General features: G+C 41.1%; 2 protein-coding genes across 3 annotated transcripts in view; one reads left to right on the top strand and one right to left on the bottom strand.

The window, feature by feature from the left end:
- The window catches only part of CTR9 (CTR9 homolog, Paf1/RNA polymerase II complex component), a 339,089-nt gene that overhangs the window by 40,205 nt on the left and 282,212 nt on the right, over positions 1-16,672 (bottom strand). The gene's annotated exons all lie outside the window — the stretch shown is intronic.
- The window catches only part of IRAG1 (inositol 1,4,5-triphosphate receptor associated 1), a 92,035-nt gene that overhangs the window by 15,796 nt on the left and 59,567 nt on the right, over positions 1-16,672 (top strand). For both annotated transcript variants that reach the window (XM_081918032.1, XM_081918033.1), the window contains exons 13-14: positions 1,119-1,260; positions 2,335-2,399. In XM_081918032.1, the coding sequence (XP_081774158.1) occupies positions 1,119-1,260; positions 2,335-2,399 (207 nt within the window). The remainder of the gene's footprint in view (positions 1-1,118; positions 1,261-2,334; positions 2,400-16,672) is intronic.

Here is a 16,672-nt window from a genome sequence, read left to right on the forward strand (position 1 = left end):
TGGAATGCAAAACTTAATATAATTTGAAGCTCAATGAGCATTATAATAGCTCATTTCTGTTGCCTTCATAGGAAGATTTCCCTGCTTCAGTGCACTTTATTTTCCAAGCTTCAGTTAACGAGCAGCATGCATGCTGTACTCATTTAACTTATTTAAGATTTTAAAAATCTGTACCCATAGACTATCTATAATAGCTAAACAATTTTATTAAAATAGGTGACTACATGAGGGTCCTGAAAGCAACTCTGAAGCTATTTTGAGCACATAGAAGGCAAAAGCAGCCAAAGCGTGGGAATAATATCCAGTGTTAATCAGAGTAGACCTGCTACTACTACTACTAATAATTTAATTATTTATACCCCCAACATTTGAGAGCCAAAACACATGCACATATGAGCACAGCTTCATGGGATAGAGCTGGATAGCTCAGTTGGTTACAGCATGGTGCTGATAATGCCAAGCTTGCAGGTTTGATCCTGGGACAACTGCATATTCCTGTATTGTAGGGAGTTGGACTAGATGATCCTCAGGGGTCCCCTCCAAATATACAATTCTATGATCAATAGGAGTTCAGAAGATTATGGGAGAGAGGGACCAAAAAGGTCATGTGTGTTGTGTGAAGACATCCCCACCACATCTCTAATGGGAACAACACAGTGATTTGACCTTGCTGTGTTTTAAGCTGCTAATGTGAACATACAGTTTACTTCTTTTCAGACACTATATGAAAAGAGAAACAGGGATCAAGCTGAAGCATGCCCAGCCTCCTCACATTAATTGTAGGGGTAGAGAGCACTGTCTACACATTTAGGAGTTCTCTGCAGGGTTTGGGCAGGAAGGGGTTGATGGAGCCCAAAGGATTTGTTTAAACTTCCTTCATTGTCCATGGTAAAGCGTGCCAGTTGGAGATTACTCAGGAGGGCTGCACAGAGCTAATGCTTGGAAGATGGCACCAACATGCCTCTTGCAGATTAATATTACAGACATTTTAGATAGGGAGCATTTCTTTTTCATGGTTTTGGTTGGGCTTCTTTTCATAGTCAGAGCATATGTTTTCTCATCTCTACAGGGATAATGCAGCTTTTAATATTCAGAACTAAAATATTGTGTTTATTCAGTCTGCAGAACCAACAAAGTGTGAGGACTTCAATCACAGCAGTGACAGCATAACATTTGTTGGCATGAAAAATGAGCTACACCATTGTTTTTCAATGGCTCATCAATGTTCAGCACATCAAGAAGACAACAATAAAATGAGTGGTAGGAGAAAACATTCCCTAGAAAACGCTAAACAGAGTGCTGTTTCCTCTCTCCCACTATGCAATTTGGCTAATAAACCTGGAAGTGTGTTATGAAATTGACTTTAATTATTCAGCAAACATTGTATCCTATATACCAAACAGAAATAAATGACATTTCTCCTTAGGGTTTCTCCAGACCTGCTATTCAGCATTCGTCTTGATGTGCTTGCTTAGAGCTTAAGTGTTAGTCTGTGTCTTTACTGAGCATTCATTCTGATTTGCTTATGGGATAGATATACAACAATGAGCATCCGTCCTGATACGTTTGCAGTGAGGGTACACGTGTTCCCATTGATAATTTGTTCTTCCCAGACTTTTCAGTGAATGTCCCTGTCACTTTCCTAACCGCAAAAGAGGGGATTTATTGTGCTAGGGTGACAGAGCATTTCAATCCTCTTTAATTGCACCAACCTTTATTTCCAATTTGTTCCTGAATCCCTCCTGCAAAATAGTGAGATTTGCCCCATTAATTTTTTTTGCCAGCAGCACACAGTTAAGACTGTCACTCGGTTTCATGTTTTTTCTCCTGCCAACCGGACGATCTCACCCTCTCATTACTTTAACTGATGTCGTTATGTTTTAATTTACCCATCCCAACTACTCAGGTATTTGCCATTGGACTTGCGGGCAACTGCCAGCTTCCTATCCTCCCCCCACCTTTAAAAGTCTATCAGATATAGAGGATTCAAAGTTGCAGTTTTTGTTAGCAAATTTATTTGTATGCAGCATCTCCATGAGCATCATTCCTGATTATTTAAATTTCAGTTGTTGAGTAGGAAGATAAGTTAAACTGTTGCTAGGTATAATCAGACTGAATTGCCTGGAGTTGTTCTGATGGGTTATGGTTGCCAGGCTATTGTTGCCTGAGATAGAGAAAAACATATGCCACATCTATACGCTTGAATGAGGATGTTCAAGGCAAGGATGGCACTGTTTCTGCAAAGTTTCATTTTTTCCCTAGCATTTCTTGTGTGGTTCAACTGTATCATTTTAATAAGTATCTAATAGTACTTCTCTGTTCTCTTTGTACGAGCAGATGAAAAATACTCTGAAATGGAAAAACCTGCATTGGTAATGAAAAACAGAAAACCCAGCAAGGTAAGGAAATGAGATTATAAGAACCTTTGGTATTTTATATTTGAAATTAAGCTATATTCATGTAGGCAATTTTTCATGTAGGAGTTGTTTCCTCTAATGGAACAACCTGCATTTCCAGGCAAACTGGGGTTACAGCATCATACCTCATTCATTTCCTGGTGTAGTGGTTTTTAATTTCTTGGTATCGATAGTGAACAGGTATTCGTTCATTCCTAGACTGAAACTAATTTCTACAAAGCAATAACAACTATATTCATGACTTTCGTAGTGGGATCTTGAACTACATCATGATAAGCAAGCAGGTCTGGCTCTAGTAAGTAGAGACTGCCTGGCAACCCTATTGTGCTCTGTGGGTAAAGCTGGGTACAGATGGAATAAACTGGAATAAAGTAACAGATTCTCCAAGCTTTATTGCCTTGATAGGTTTTTGTTGGCAATGGGTGGTTTGCAGAAATTACAAGTGTATAGGTATTGACAAAATGGGAATATGTGTCTTTGGAAAAGAAAATATAATAGAACTCTTGGTGCTTGGGAACCATTTCAATCATGGGCGTAGCCAGGATTTTTGTTGGGGGACGCAGGCATTTTGGGGGGGCAGAATCTCAGCTATGTATTTTTATTGATTTTTATTGGTTTAGGTGGCCAGCTGCCCCTCCCTGCCCCCCCCCGGCTATGCCCATGATTGCAACGCTCTAAAGGAACATGAGGTGGACACCTGACTGAAGCTTAAGGACATGTGGGCCTAGTCAGGGACTAGATGGGAAACCACCTGAGATATGTGCTTTGTATGTTACCTTGGGATTTATAATGGAAAAAAGTGAGATGTAAAATACCAACTTTCCAAATCTCAAGGGAAAGAATTTTGCAGAGGAGAATAAGAAAACTGAAATAACTTTGGAAAGTTGCATGTAAGTATGAAGGTTGAGGTGGAACTGGAAGCAGCAGTCCAAGATAGTTCCTAGGAGTAAGGAGTTGTGCCAGGAAATAGGGGTTGAGGGATAAAACCACAAATAAGGATTAGAAAACCAGCAAAGAATACAAAATGCACTAAAGCTCAGGAAGACCATGCTGCTTGGCCAAGGCCCAACTAGAACAGGGAGGCAACTTTTGCTCCTTCCTATCCAGGAAGAGATCATGGCCAGCCTGGGTGGGTGGAGTCAACTCAGGGCTTGAGAGTATTTCATTGTCTAAATAAATGCTGCAACCTGCAGTTTGAGGACTTATTAGGCCAGCCACACACAGATCCAAGGACTTACATGTTTCCAGGTTCAAATTTAACATTATGCTAAATGTGTAGCTAGCGACTACACCCGATATTTTTCTTTATTTAAATACAGGCATGGTGGGGTGATTTTTCCATGGGGGCCACAGATGTGGGATGGGGAGGTTTGATCTTTCTATCGCAGTCACAATATGGACAAGAATCCCCCATCCCAAGCTACAAAAATTAGGCAAATGAACTAGAACCTTTCTTAATACGTCTGATGCTCATGCTTGAGGTGGGATTGGGACTGCAGCTAGGGAAGGAAGGATTAGATTTAAATACTCCTCATGCTGTGGACCCCATGAAAGTGAGCCTCCTTCCCCGGCACCTGCAGTTTAACTAAGAAAACTCCCAAATATAGCTAGCCACACATTGAACATAACATAGAGTATCCTGAGTTGCATTAGCTGGAGAGAAGGAGAGATGGAAATGGATGCAATTCTGATTTAAGTACAGTTATGTTTTTAGGATCGTCCCCCGTCCCCTCCTTCATCTAGACTAAATTGTTGCATGCCACATTATTTTGTTATAGTATATTCAGGACACTGGGCAGAACCCTGTCAGTGGAAGCCCTGCGTAAAGACTCCCACTTGTACAACAGGGCATTCCCACCCCCCATATCCTCCCCCCCAGCCTATCCCTGCACCTCCCAAAATTGGCTCTGGTAGTTCAGGAGAACCTCCAGAATAGTTTGCAGGGGGAGAGGACGTGGGATCATTCCATCTGGCAAGCTGATATGCCTGTGCAGACAGAATGTTTGTCACAGTGCAGTGTTGAATTCCATCCACTAAATGTTGCCATTTTAATGTAGGATTATAGTATGATGCAGTTTCATCAGCCTAGTTTGTTATACTCCCTTACTTGTTGTCTACTTTGAAACAAATACAGTACTGTAATTCTAATTCAGTTACTCTGCTCTTATAAAATCTGACTGCAGAATTAACAAATAGTTGAACCAATTTCCAAATGATCCTTATTAAATAGCTTTTACTAATGTAAAAGCATTCAGGACTCCTCAAAATTGCATTTCATACAGTTTTTAAAAGATAGTTGTCATTCCCCTTATTTTACTGGATTCTTGATCTGTGTGGAATAACTTTTTGTAGTTTAACAGTTTTGGTTTTTGATGGCATGTCTCTCTTCCTTGGGGAGTAAATTCTCTTGCTAATGAACGGAGAATAGTGTTCCCCAGGCCTCTCTTGACTTTTGACTAAGAATAACATCTGTCACTACCAAGAAGCTGTGTGTAAAATTAGAATTTCTCAGGGCAGATTGAGAACAAGATTTGTTTATGCCTTGTGCTTTTAAAATAGGATGACGTTGCAGAGTTTGCTTTATTGTTAGTGTGTGTGCTCTAGGCATCAATTGGAGAGAATGAGTATCTTCTACACCACCTATGGAAAAGAGGTTTCATTTATGGCCGCAAAAACTTTCAAATATAATACCTTGTAAGAACATTACTTGATTTCTTGGTGAGAAAATTTCTTTGGAATAAAATAACTCAAATGTATCTATAAGAACTAGGCTAAGACCTGTATGAAATGAAATATTGCCCAAGAACATCTTTGAAACCTTATGCATGGCAAAAGCAGTACTGTATGTGACAAATACTTTATCTAGTCTTGGGGTACCCATGGCCAAAATGTACATGGCCAGACACTCTTCACTGTGTGGTAGAACCACTGTGTGGTTTTCATACCACATTCATTATCAGTTGAAGCTGCAGTTGTGCACAGCAAGGCAGAAGCTTCAGTGGAATGTTGCGGAGGTAGTATTGTCTGCAGAAGTCCATATCTTCCTTTCCTAGGTAGTATACATTTCACAACAAAGGGCTTGGGATGTTTGATTTTTTTTTTTAACTGAGTCTAGATACTTCTCTAAATCTATTTATTTACAGTATGTATATTCCACCTTTTAGATGGACAATGGGCTTCCAAGTGAAAGGCTGCTGGTCCCTTATTAAGGCTCTTGGGGTGGAGGAGTGATGATAGAAAATAAAAACTGCTTCTAGTGTTATAACTAAGCAAACTTGCATGTGAAAATACTTCAATTTGCTCTTGGCACATTCTATCATTTGTTTTGAAGGTATCATGGAGAGTTTGGTGCATAGTTTTATGAAACTGGACATCCCCTTTTGTCTTTAGTTTTTCTGTACTGGTGGGGTTTGATTCTGTTGATCAAGAATGGCAAAATGTCCCCCCTCCATGTCAAGCACTTTCCCAGTCTATGTCTAAGCGAATTCAGATGAATAGACTACCTAAGGGCAAGCAGATGTGGTCTCTGGCAGCATGGTTGTTTGAAGTGCTGTTTTTCTAGAAAAAGAAGTGTCAGAACTCACCATGAACACTTCCCCTGTTCTCTTATAATGGCAATGACAGGGATGCATTCTGGCCCCCACATTGTTTTACCTATTCTTAAACGACGTAGAAGCGAGCCTAATGGACTCAGATGGACACCTTCCAAAACTAGGAATGAGAAGGACCCCCTTGTTGTTATATGCGAATGATGCGGCCATCATTTCACATTCCAGACCGGGTTTGAAATATCTGCTGAGGAAGTTTTCTGATTACTGTTTTGGAAATGGCTTATCCATTAATTACGAAAAATCAAAAATTTAAGTATTCAAAAGAAGCTTCTCCTGATTTAAATTGGTACTGGATGGCCATAACCTTGAACAGATTAAATACTTCAGTTATCTAGGGCTCACTTTCCATCATACAAGATCTTGGAAGTACCACTGGCAAACCTCCCTTCAAAAGGCGGAGATCACAAAGCTAGCCATACTCAAATTCTTTTTCGCAAAGGGTCTGTTCCAGCAAGTATGTTCCAGCAACCTTAAGGGTTTTCAGTGCAAAATCCGTTCCCCAACTCCTGTACACTGCAAATGTCTGGCATAATGGGGACCTGCCTAAGCTAGACAGCTTTCAGGCAAAATTTCTACGATCTCTGCTGCAGGTACCCAACTGTGTCCCCAACTCCATACTTCTCCTAGAAGCTGGTGAATGCCCAATTACAACTAAAGCATGGTGGGCTGCCCTAAAACACTGGCTCAGGATTGTAGTGTTTCATCTAGGGAAGAGTTTATATCAACACCTGACCAGTGAGGAGTTTGTCAGCAATTGGCAGAAAACCATGGCTAGAAAAGCCACCTCTATTGTCACCCCCCCAACCCTATTACCTGGGTTATGAAGGTGCCCTAAAGACATTAAAGCAAAGATTATGGGATAATACACACAGTGACTTGCGATCCCGATCACATGCAGTCTGTAGTTCGTTGGCAGTAGGAGTACAATACGGGCATGTCTTTAAGTTAACACCTTACATTAAAAACCTGACAGTACCAAATTACCGAAGGTTATTCACCAAAGCCAGACTAAACCTTTTTCCTTCTGCAGTGTTGGATGGCAGGTTGAGAGGAGTTCCCTACCAGGACAGACTTTGCTTGTGTGCCCAAGTCATTGATTCTATAAAACATATTTTGCTGCACTGTGCGAAATACGAGCAAGCCAGAGCTGAATTGATATTACCCTTGCTGGTACCTTTCCTGGGAAAATCAGAGGCTCACTATGTCAGGTTCCTACTGGAAGACCGGACAAACGCTAGAACATTAGCAGTGACAAAGTTTTTATCGGTGGTTGCAAGAACCAATGATCCCTATCTTTAAGTCTGAACAAAACACTTGTTTAACGTGGTGGTAGGCTGTCTAAATTGTGTATTGCTTTATAATGATTTGTTGGGTCTCTGGACCGTAATAAAGATTGATATAATGGCAATGACGCCCACCTGAGAATTGCCGGAACTGAGTTTTGGTGAGTTCCGGCTGAAAAAAAGCCCTGATTGTTTGTATCATCCTTCTAAGCCATGGGGAAGATTTGGCTTGCATCCGATAACAGATGTGTGGTTAAGATGGCTTTGTGGACTTTGGAAGAGAGATCTTGACCTGACATGACCAAGAATAGAAGCACATGGACACAATGAAGCAGTTGGCGAGACAGGCCATAGCTATAGAACCTTGGAGAGCTCCGACTGATAAAAGGAATACCCCCCCAAACCCTGGCCCACCCCCACCAGGCTTTCTGTGTGTCTCAATTGCTTCTCATTCTGTGTGCTATTGTAGAGCAGGAGGTGCTTAGCCTCTTGGGTGAATTGAGCCTGGAAGGCCTAAGGATCCCAGTTCAGGCTCCACAGGTTCAAAGCTGTTATGTTTCAGGTTTTGTATCAAGACCTCCTGGTCATGTTCTTCAGCTCAAGATGTGATGGCCATGGGCTTGACTGGCTCAGTCTCTTCTCTTTCCAAACCTCAGCTATAACTCAAGGCCAGCACTACAGCAGGCGTTATTCCAGAGGTGCCAGTCATAAACATTTCCATTCTGTGTTCATAAGGTGGCTCAGTGGCCTGAGGAAAGTTGGTATCAGTGGTAATAAGGTAGTAACATAATTATGATAAGCTTGAAAGCACCAGAGCCTTTTTCGAAGAAACAGACTAGTCTTAGTAGAGATTTGTCTATTTTTGTATTGTGTTTGTGTCAAGCTTCTGACATTGATTGGCTGAGCTAGTGCAATGACATGGAGCATTCAGTTGCCCAGGGAACAAAAAGAGTTTGTGGTCTAGCTTCTGTGAAGAAAGGGAATGTTGCACACAAGAACAGGGTGACACTGTAGGAGAGCACCAAGGAGGCAAGAGGTAAGGAGGTTGAAGAAAGAGAGGAAACCAGGCACTAAGATTGAGAGAGGGGTGGAAGAGGAGGAGGCTTGGGGGAAAGGGTAGAAGAGGCAGGGAATTCAGGCAAGATGGGGCTAATTGGAGAGAACGCCGTAGAATCTGCGCAGCAGTTAAGGTCAGAAGGGAAGTTTTTAATATTTAATGCTGTATTGTTTTTAACACTTTATTGGAAGCCGCCCAGAGTGGCTGGGGAAACTTAGCCAGATGGGCGGGGTATAAATAATAAATTATTATTATATAAGAGACTTTATGGTTGGGGGAGAAGCAACAGAGTGCTAAGAAACCAGGGCTGGATCTACATTAATCTTTTAAATGTTATTAGTTATATCGTTCTATAACATCACCTTACCATTGTGGGTGGCTCATAGCTCTGCAGTGCCCTCTGGTGTCATATTTTAATAACCCATTATTAACCACGAGTGTAGATCCACTCCAGGTCAAGGGACAAAGCAAGTGTGGCCTGAGAAGGTACAGAAGAGAGATGGGAAGGTACAGAACTGAAGAATGAATGGGACAAAATTGGGAAGTAGGATTGCTGCTGTGCACTACTGGTAGGAAGGAAGTTGGCCATTGGGACTGGTAGGGCAGGAGACAGGGAGGTCAGCAGTAGGTGGAGACAGAAACAACGATAGGTGGAGTCAACTAATTCTAGTTTTGTCCCCATCCTCCTCCCTACTGAGTTCTACAATGGGAACACTGACATTAAGGGGGAGGAAGCTGACAGCCAGTGCTGCCCCCTGGACTGGATATAAAACAGAAGGTAGGCAAGCAGGGCAGACAGAGGTTGATGGGGCAGTACCACATCTGCCCTAATGGACAAGCCTCCACAGGTTCACTGGGAGCAATATTCACTGGCCTTAAAATTTTGAGAGAGCACATTTAGCAATAGATAAGTGGAAGTAAAGCACCCTTTTGACTCAAGTGACATGTGTTGGCTCATAGGAGATTAAACTAGTGGTTTGCCACAATAGCTAACAGACTTTCCACCCATATACAAACTTACTTGTTGATTATGCTAGGATGTTGTTTTCATTCCTGTAGGATCGTGGACAGAAAACAGGATGTGACTGTGCATTATGGTTTGACTATTTCTTGGTGAACAGTAAATGGGCACCGTTAACCCTGAAAAATGTTACATACATTCTGTGGCAGTACTAATACTAATTAAAAAGCCTTTTAAATGTCTGTGACATATGTATTATGTCCCTGTGTGTAATATGAGACAAGTATTTTGTTACAGACTCATGGACTATTAACAAAGTAACTAACAAAGTATACAATTGTTTTCAGAAAACTAAAGGATTTGGGCAAGTTATTGATCTAAATAATAGATATACTTGTGTGATGAAATTTCTTGACTGGCAAAATTGATTGCTGCTTTTCTGGCTGCTGGAATATTCAGTATTGGCTCAGTTAGGACATCTAAGTGTATTTGGCCTTCTTAATTATCAAATTAAAAACACTAAATGTGTTTCATTCTCAGTCTGGTTTTCCAAGAAAAACATTTCTGCATCTGATTACTGAAGTTTTAAAAATTCTTTGCTCTTCTGTGATAATTGCTTCATGTAAAACAACAACAACCCTGTATTGCCTATGTCAGCTAATCATTTTAAATTGGTGAATGACTTCCAGTTGTGCAAACTTGATAAATGTTCATCTTCCATCCTGCTAGGAACCAGTCCTAATATTATTTTCTAGCTTTGTCAATTTTACCACTTTCTTTGAGGGGGGTGGAGTCTATTGGACCTACATATGAATGGATATGCATTTTGTTTAGTTCATCATTAGCAAATATTGCAAGAATAGATATGCCTGAATTATAATGTATTCTTAGCATTGATCCACACTTTTCCATGTACAATTAGATTTAAGCTTCAACAGAAGTCTGAAAGACTACCGTATATTGTTGAGAGGGAGGGAGGGAGAATGTCCTCTCTATCTCATGAATGTGCCTTCCAAATATCTACAAAACTGCATAAGGATTACATGTCCCCATTTCAGGCTTGTTTTTACTGCCCTTTCTCTATCTTTGTCCTAGGGTTTAAGGATGTTCAATCTTTTGCCATTGTGTAGTTTACACTAGTCATTGTTTAGTTACGCAACTAGTTTGAGTAAGTCCTGTTCATGAGCAGCCATTGCATTGGGCAGAGTGAGGTGCCTACCTCAAGCAACTGATTTTGGGTGTGAAGGGCAGCAAATGTATGGTTATTTGTTTATGTGTTTTTCCTGCCAGACAGGAGAAGAGGTGGTTGCCTCAGATGCCAAAATAATGGGTACTGTGCACCTTGATTGGGTAGGGGGCCAGCGGGGGGGGGGGGGAGGTACTTTTCTGTTCTGGCTCAGGCAGAAAAATGTCTTCTGCCTGCTCTGGCTGGGGATGACAGAGCACTGATGTCAGCAAAGCTTGTTTACATTCTGCTTGCTTTCACAATGATTATCATCAGATTCTTGGAAGGTGGCTCTTCATTTCCCTAAGTTCCTTTATTTTCTACATTTATCCAGTACAGTTTTTAAAATGTGGTATGTGTGTGTGTGTGTGTAATGCAAATGATACTTATGTAAAAGTGTTTTGGAAAAGTACTGACTGTGAACCAAGAGACTGCTTTCATGAGCCATAGAATTAAAATAGATGGCTTAAAAAAATTAACCCTTCCACCCTCAGATATTTTTGCAGATATAGACACCCAGTGCCTTTTCTTCTTTCTGGGGGTACTCGAGGGTACGCAGTACCAGCACTTCCCCCCTCCAGATGTTAAAAGGGTGACACTTATTGTAACAAATTCATGGGGAGTACCAGCAGCTTTAAACAAAACAAACCAAAACACTGCGGTAACCCATATAGAGATGATGTTAACAAGCAAGTGTTGTTTTTGATAGTACAGATGGATCTGTGTGTGACTATCAAAATGCAAATGCAGATGTTATTTTCAAACACAGATTTATCAGATTCCCAGGACTGGACTGGAGATCAAAGTGATAAAAGAGCTTTCTATTTCATGCCATAGTGAATTGAACTACAGAAAAGTACTTGATCCCCCCACCCCCCGCATAGGTTTGTTTATTTCCTTGTTGGGAATAATAGTCTTCAGAGTTAACTGCCATCTTATTTATATCTGCTGTAAATAAATGTAACAAGAAGAATGCTATCCATTCACCTAATCATTTAAAATCCCAATGAAACATGAATAGGATTACCATGTAATTGGATTGTGAATGAGGCCTTGTTTGTTTGTTTGTTTGTTTGTTTGTTTGTTTGCCTTCTTTTGGGGATTTATACCCTGCCCTTCAATAGAATTCTCAGACAATCTTAGAATAAAAACAAACAAACACAAAATATGCACAAGAATGACAATGAATAGCATTACTGGATTGTCACATGTACAAAACTGAGGACTGGAATCATTTTCCTCTTTTTGGATTAGAAGGCTGCATACTCTTACATCTTTATAATTTTGCTAGATTTAGAGTACAATTCTATACCTGGGATCTGATGGCTGAAGAGTGGTAGAATTTGGTGGGAACTGCTCTGTGTTGCATAAACAAGCACTGGTGGAGGAAGAGGAGTGCGGGGGGAGCGCACCGCCCCCAGCAGCGCAATCCCGGTTGGGTGTCATCGCGGCTGCCCCCCTCCCCGCTCCTACTGGGAGCCACACCCCTGCAGGCGGTGCACCACACCCCCAGGACACGCACCAGCCCCGCCCCCACCTGCATTCCGCCCCCTGGTGCCGGAGCATGAAGCTCTGTCACTGTAAACAAGTCCACAATATGTTGCTGCTGCTGTGGAGTTACTAGAGAGCCCAGACATGATGTTGCATAAAAAGAGCAAATGCAACTCAATCCCACATCACTAAAAAATATGCAGAGCAAAGCTCCAAAGACCTGAGTAAATAAAAATGTTTTTATCTGGTATGTAAAAAGAGATAGTGATAGTGCCACAGGTACCTCCCTGGGGAGGGCATTCCACAAGTGGGGAGCCACCATTGAGAAGGCCTGTTCTCATGTTACACCCCCCTCCATATCTCCCTTGGAAGGGAGTACACAGAGAAAGGCATTAGATGATGAACACAGGGTCTAGATTGGGTCATGTAGGCAGAGGAGATCCTTGAGCTATTGGAGTACTGAGCTGCGTAACACTTTATAGGCCCAAACCAGCACTTTGAATTGGACCTGGAAACAAATTGGTAGCCAAGTGCACTGTGCCAGGATTGGTCTTATGTTCAGGCCATCTTGCCCCAGTCATTAATCTGGCTGGCTACTGAAGTCTGCACCAATTTCAGTTTCCAAACCATCTTCAAAAACACCCCCATATATAACACAGTCATTTTGTAATCTAACCTAGACGTTACCAGATCATAGCCAACAGAAGTTGAGCTATTCCTGTCCAGATAAGGGCCTAGCTGGGTCACCAGCTAAAACTGATTGATGGCGCTTCACACTACCAAAGCCACCTGGACCTTAAGTGATAGTAGTGAATCTAGAAATACCCCCAATCTTTGAACCTACTCCTTCAGAAGGAGTGTAACCTCATCCAAAGCAGGCCATGTCCCACCCATTTGGTCAGGTGAACCACCCACTAATAGTGCAACAGTCTTATCTGGATTAAGCTTCAGTTTATTGACTCTCCTCCAGTCAAGGCCAATACATCAGTCTAACCACTGCCACACTTGCAGATGTAAAGGAGAGATATATCTGTATATCAGCATATTGCTGAACCTGTACTACAATTCTTTGGATTACCCCTGCCCTTCAGTAATTTCATGTAGATAATAAACAGCATAGAGAATAAAATTGAACTCTGTGCCTCTGCATACTGAAGGCTCCATGGGGTCAAATACTATACCACCATCTGGAGAAGGTCATCCAAGTGGGATCAGAACCACTGCAAAGCAGTGCCACCCACCTCCAGCTCAGATAGGCACTCTAGAATGCTCTGGTTGATGGTATTGAAAGCTGCTGAGAGATCAAGGTGGATTAATAGGGACACACTCCCATTTCTCTTTCCAGACACAGGTCTTCAAACAGGGTGACCAAGGCAGGTTCTGTGCCAAAACTGGGCCTCAACCCCGATTGAAATAGATCTAGAAAATCGGTTGCCAGAATCTTGCCAATCTACTGGAAGTCACTCAGAGATTGATCAGTAGATTCTTCCCCATCTATCACATGGTGTTTTAGAAAATATATTCTACTTTTCTAGCTCCTTTATCATGGTTAAAAGATCTGGCATTTCACTTTACATCTGACCTCCTAGTGGTTTGGCTTAATATATCTCTAACATTAAATATGCATCAATTTTAAATTTTGAAAAGTATTCCTTGATCATATACAGAGTGCTTTTCTTCGGTAGTGAGTAACTTCAAACAGCCTACATATATCAGTAATTTGGGAGGTGAAAAGGTCAGGAGGTCTAATTCTAGAAAACCCTGAACTTTGGTATCTCATGCTTGTAGAAATTAAGTACTAAATGTTGTTGTAAAAATTAAAAGCTTTGTTTTAAGTTAAAACTATGAATCAAAAAAGAAGTTTTAGAAAGAAGATTAACAACCTTGGAACAGAACTCCATCAGTGGTTCAGATTTTTATTATTTTTTTATGAGATAGTCTTTGAAGAATCTCATGCTCTTTCTAGCTACAACTTCATAATGCCATGACTTTTAAATGCTTTGGCTTTTAAGAGGGGTTTTGTTTTGTTTTTTTGGGCTCTTACACAGTCTAGGTCACTGACTGGTTGTCCCTGGCTTTGTTCCATTTCTGAACTCTTCTTTCCTTTGTGGTTTGTGTCCCTCTCTGTATGTTCAGTTGTTTATGTCTTCGTGAGTCTAGTTTTCACTACCATTCCATCAGAAGGTTAAGTGTCTCCCGGGCCCTTCAGTATGTTAAAAAGTAGAAGAAAAAGTTAAAACAACAACATTGTGATAAAATGAAAAGTCTGTGTGTTAGTTTTGGAAAATCAGTTTTTAAAGGTGCTGTTGCCCACATGGACTTCACTGCATGTATGTGGGTCTGAAGGAGTGGGAGAGAGATGCCGTTCGACAAAAAGAGAGGGAGAGATCTATGTGTGGTTGTATAGATGGGTGGGGGGAGATATATGCATGTTGGTCTGTGGTTTGTATGTGTACAGTGAGTGCTTGCGGGTGCAGCTCAGGTGCAAGGAAGAGTGTGGTGTGACTACCTTATATATCTTCCCTGGCATCAGGGAATGTTTTCTGTTGTTGTATGGAGAGGAGATCAATTTTGTGAGATCTTCTTAATCGAAACAAGCAGGACATAACTGACTTCCCATGGAAGGTGTGAGGTTGTCAGGTTTGGGTTGGGAACAGAAATGAGTGCACTTTCTCTAATTTTGTGTTATGCCACACGTCACTAGGGAACCATTTTGTGAGTGGCACCCATGGCACCTTCTCAAAATTCAGAATGTGTCCAGTGAAGCAACATGACTGGCTACCCCTGCTCTACCATCTATTGAAAGTACATTGCTAGTTACTTAAAAGATTCAGGGTACAGGCCTATGACACATATTTGTATATATGATAATATTCATGTGTATATGCTTAGATCTCTGAGCAGATGAAGATGGTGGTGTCTCACCAGTATTATGCTTTGCAGCCCTATAAGCACATTTTTAAAGAGCAGAGAAAGATGCAGACAATCCAGGGCAGACAAAAGATTTTGGCCTCAGACCTCCAATGGCCCTGGTCTGGAGTCATAGAAATGAAGTATTTATCGATCCCTTGACAGGCTAGGAATGATTCACGAACCACAAGTCTGACAGTTTAGTTTATGCTGAGTGAACTGTAGAACTGGGCCCTAGGCAAAATTTTGTGTACAGATACCAGCAGATTGTGAAAATAGCCTCTTTTCTTCTCATGGAAGTTGTAAATAGCAGCCCCTTGAGTTTACATTTAATACTTTTTTTAACTTTCCCTTCAAGGACCTCAGAGGGGTTTACAGTTATTCCCCCTAATAGGAAAACACTATCCTTATGTGGAGCTAGGCCAAAGTTCTCTAAATGTTTGCATGTACCGGTACCAAGTGGCTTGGGCTGGTGCCTTAGCCCCAAAGGGCTGTGTGTATTTGGAAATCCCAGAACGATTGCATTTGCTCTTGTGTGCACCTGTGTTAAGGGTTAACAAATACATCACTTCAGTCTTGCCATTTCATCTGCTTCTTCCTTGCCCGATTTAAATTTAGTTATTCAGAAATGAGTAACATTCTCATGTTCTGAAGCGTGTGCGAATGCAAATGGGTGTTCTGCTGGTATTTGTTCTTGGCATTTGTGCTGAAAAGGGGGAAGCCTTTCACTCTAATTCCTTGAGACACCGAAGAGACTTTTTGAAGAGTCAGTTAAAAACAAAACTCATTTTTAACGTTAGTTGCTCAGCTTGCTTTCTTGAGTTAGAAAGTGCTTTAGCTTAGTTAAGGGAGCCAGATGTAACACATTGACCTTAAATGGTAAAAGCTCCCAGAGCGAGCAGAAGGGAGAGAGAGAGAAAGAGAGAGAGAGAGAGGGAAGCTTCCCCGAAGGGGGAAAACAAGAGGAATAGCTCAGTTTTAGGTAAGTAATCTCAGTAAACCAAGAATAAACAGCTTTCTTCAGCTAAGATCCAAAACGGAACGCTTTCCCCTCCTTAAAGGTACAGTACCTCATTCTTATGCTTTACGTGGGTGAAATGTTATTGATGTGCTGGATTTCAGTTTCCTAAACAGGAGTAGTAAGGCTGCGCACTTGACTGAATCCTCTTCCCTTTGAAAGTACACAACCATCCTAAAGAAATGTAAGCGCTTAGTCTGTGCTGAAGTCTGATATTTAAGTAATTTTATCAAGAGAACATGTCCTTGGCTTAGAATCATTAGCAGCTGCCCTGTACTTTTTGCTAACAAGTTGAAATGATTAGCTACTACTCTGATTGTTTATAAACAAGTAAGTGTAAAATGAGCTCACTGTAACAGTAGCATGCTATTGTATGAGCTTTTCTGCCACATGTTCCCTGAACAGAATATACACCAGAACCACTTGCTTGATGGATTGCCTTGTAGCCTCTGGAACCTGTCTTTTAAGAAGAGCTTTGTGGAGCTGTTTCTTTGGTGTAGTAGTCCATATCTGCTTTTAAAAGAAGCTACTGTATAACTAAGCCAAAGGGATCTAGGATATGAAGAAGTTTTTTAATTTCAGGTAAAAGATTAACAAATATATTAGAGGAAGGAATTGGTGCAGTTATCATTTTAGCCACATGGTTTGCAATTCTAATTTACTTGTCATGAATTCTTTTAAAGTATATTTCCTGAGTGT

The sequence above is a fragment of the Podarcis melisellensis genome (assembly GCF_964234715.1).
Source record: "Podarcis melisellensis genome assembly, chromosome: 1".
NCBI lineage: Eukaryota > Metazoa > Chordata > Lepidosauria > Squamata > Lacertidae > Podarcis > Podarcis melisellensis.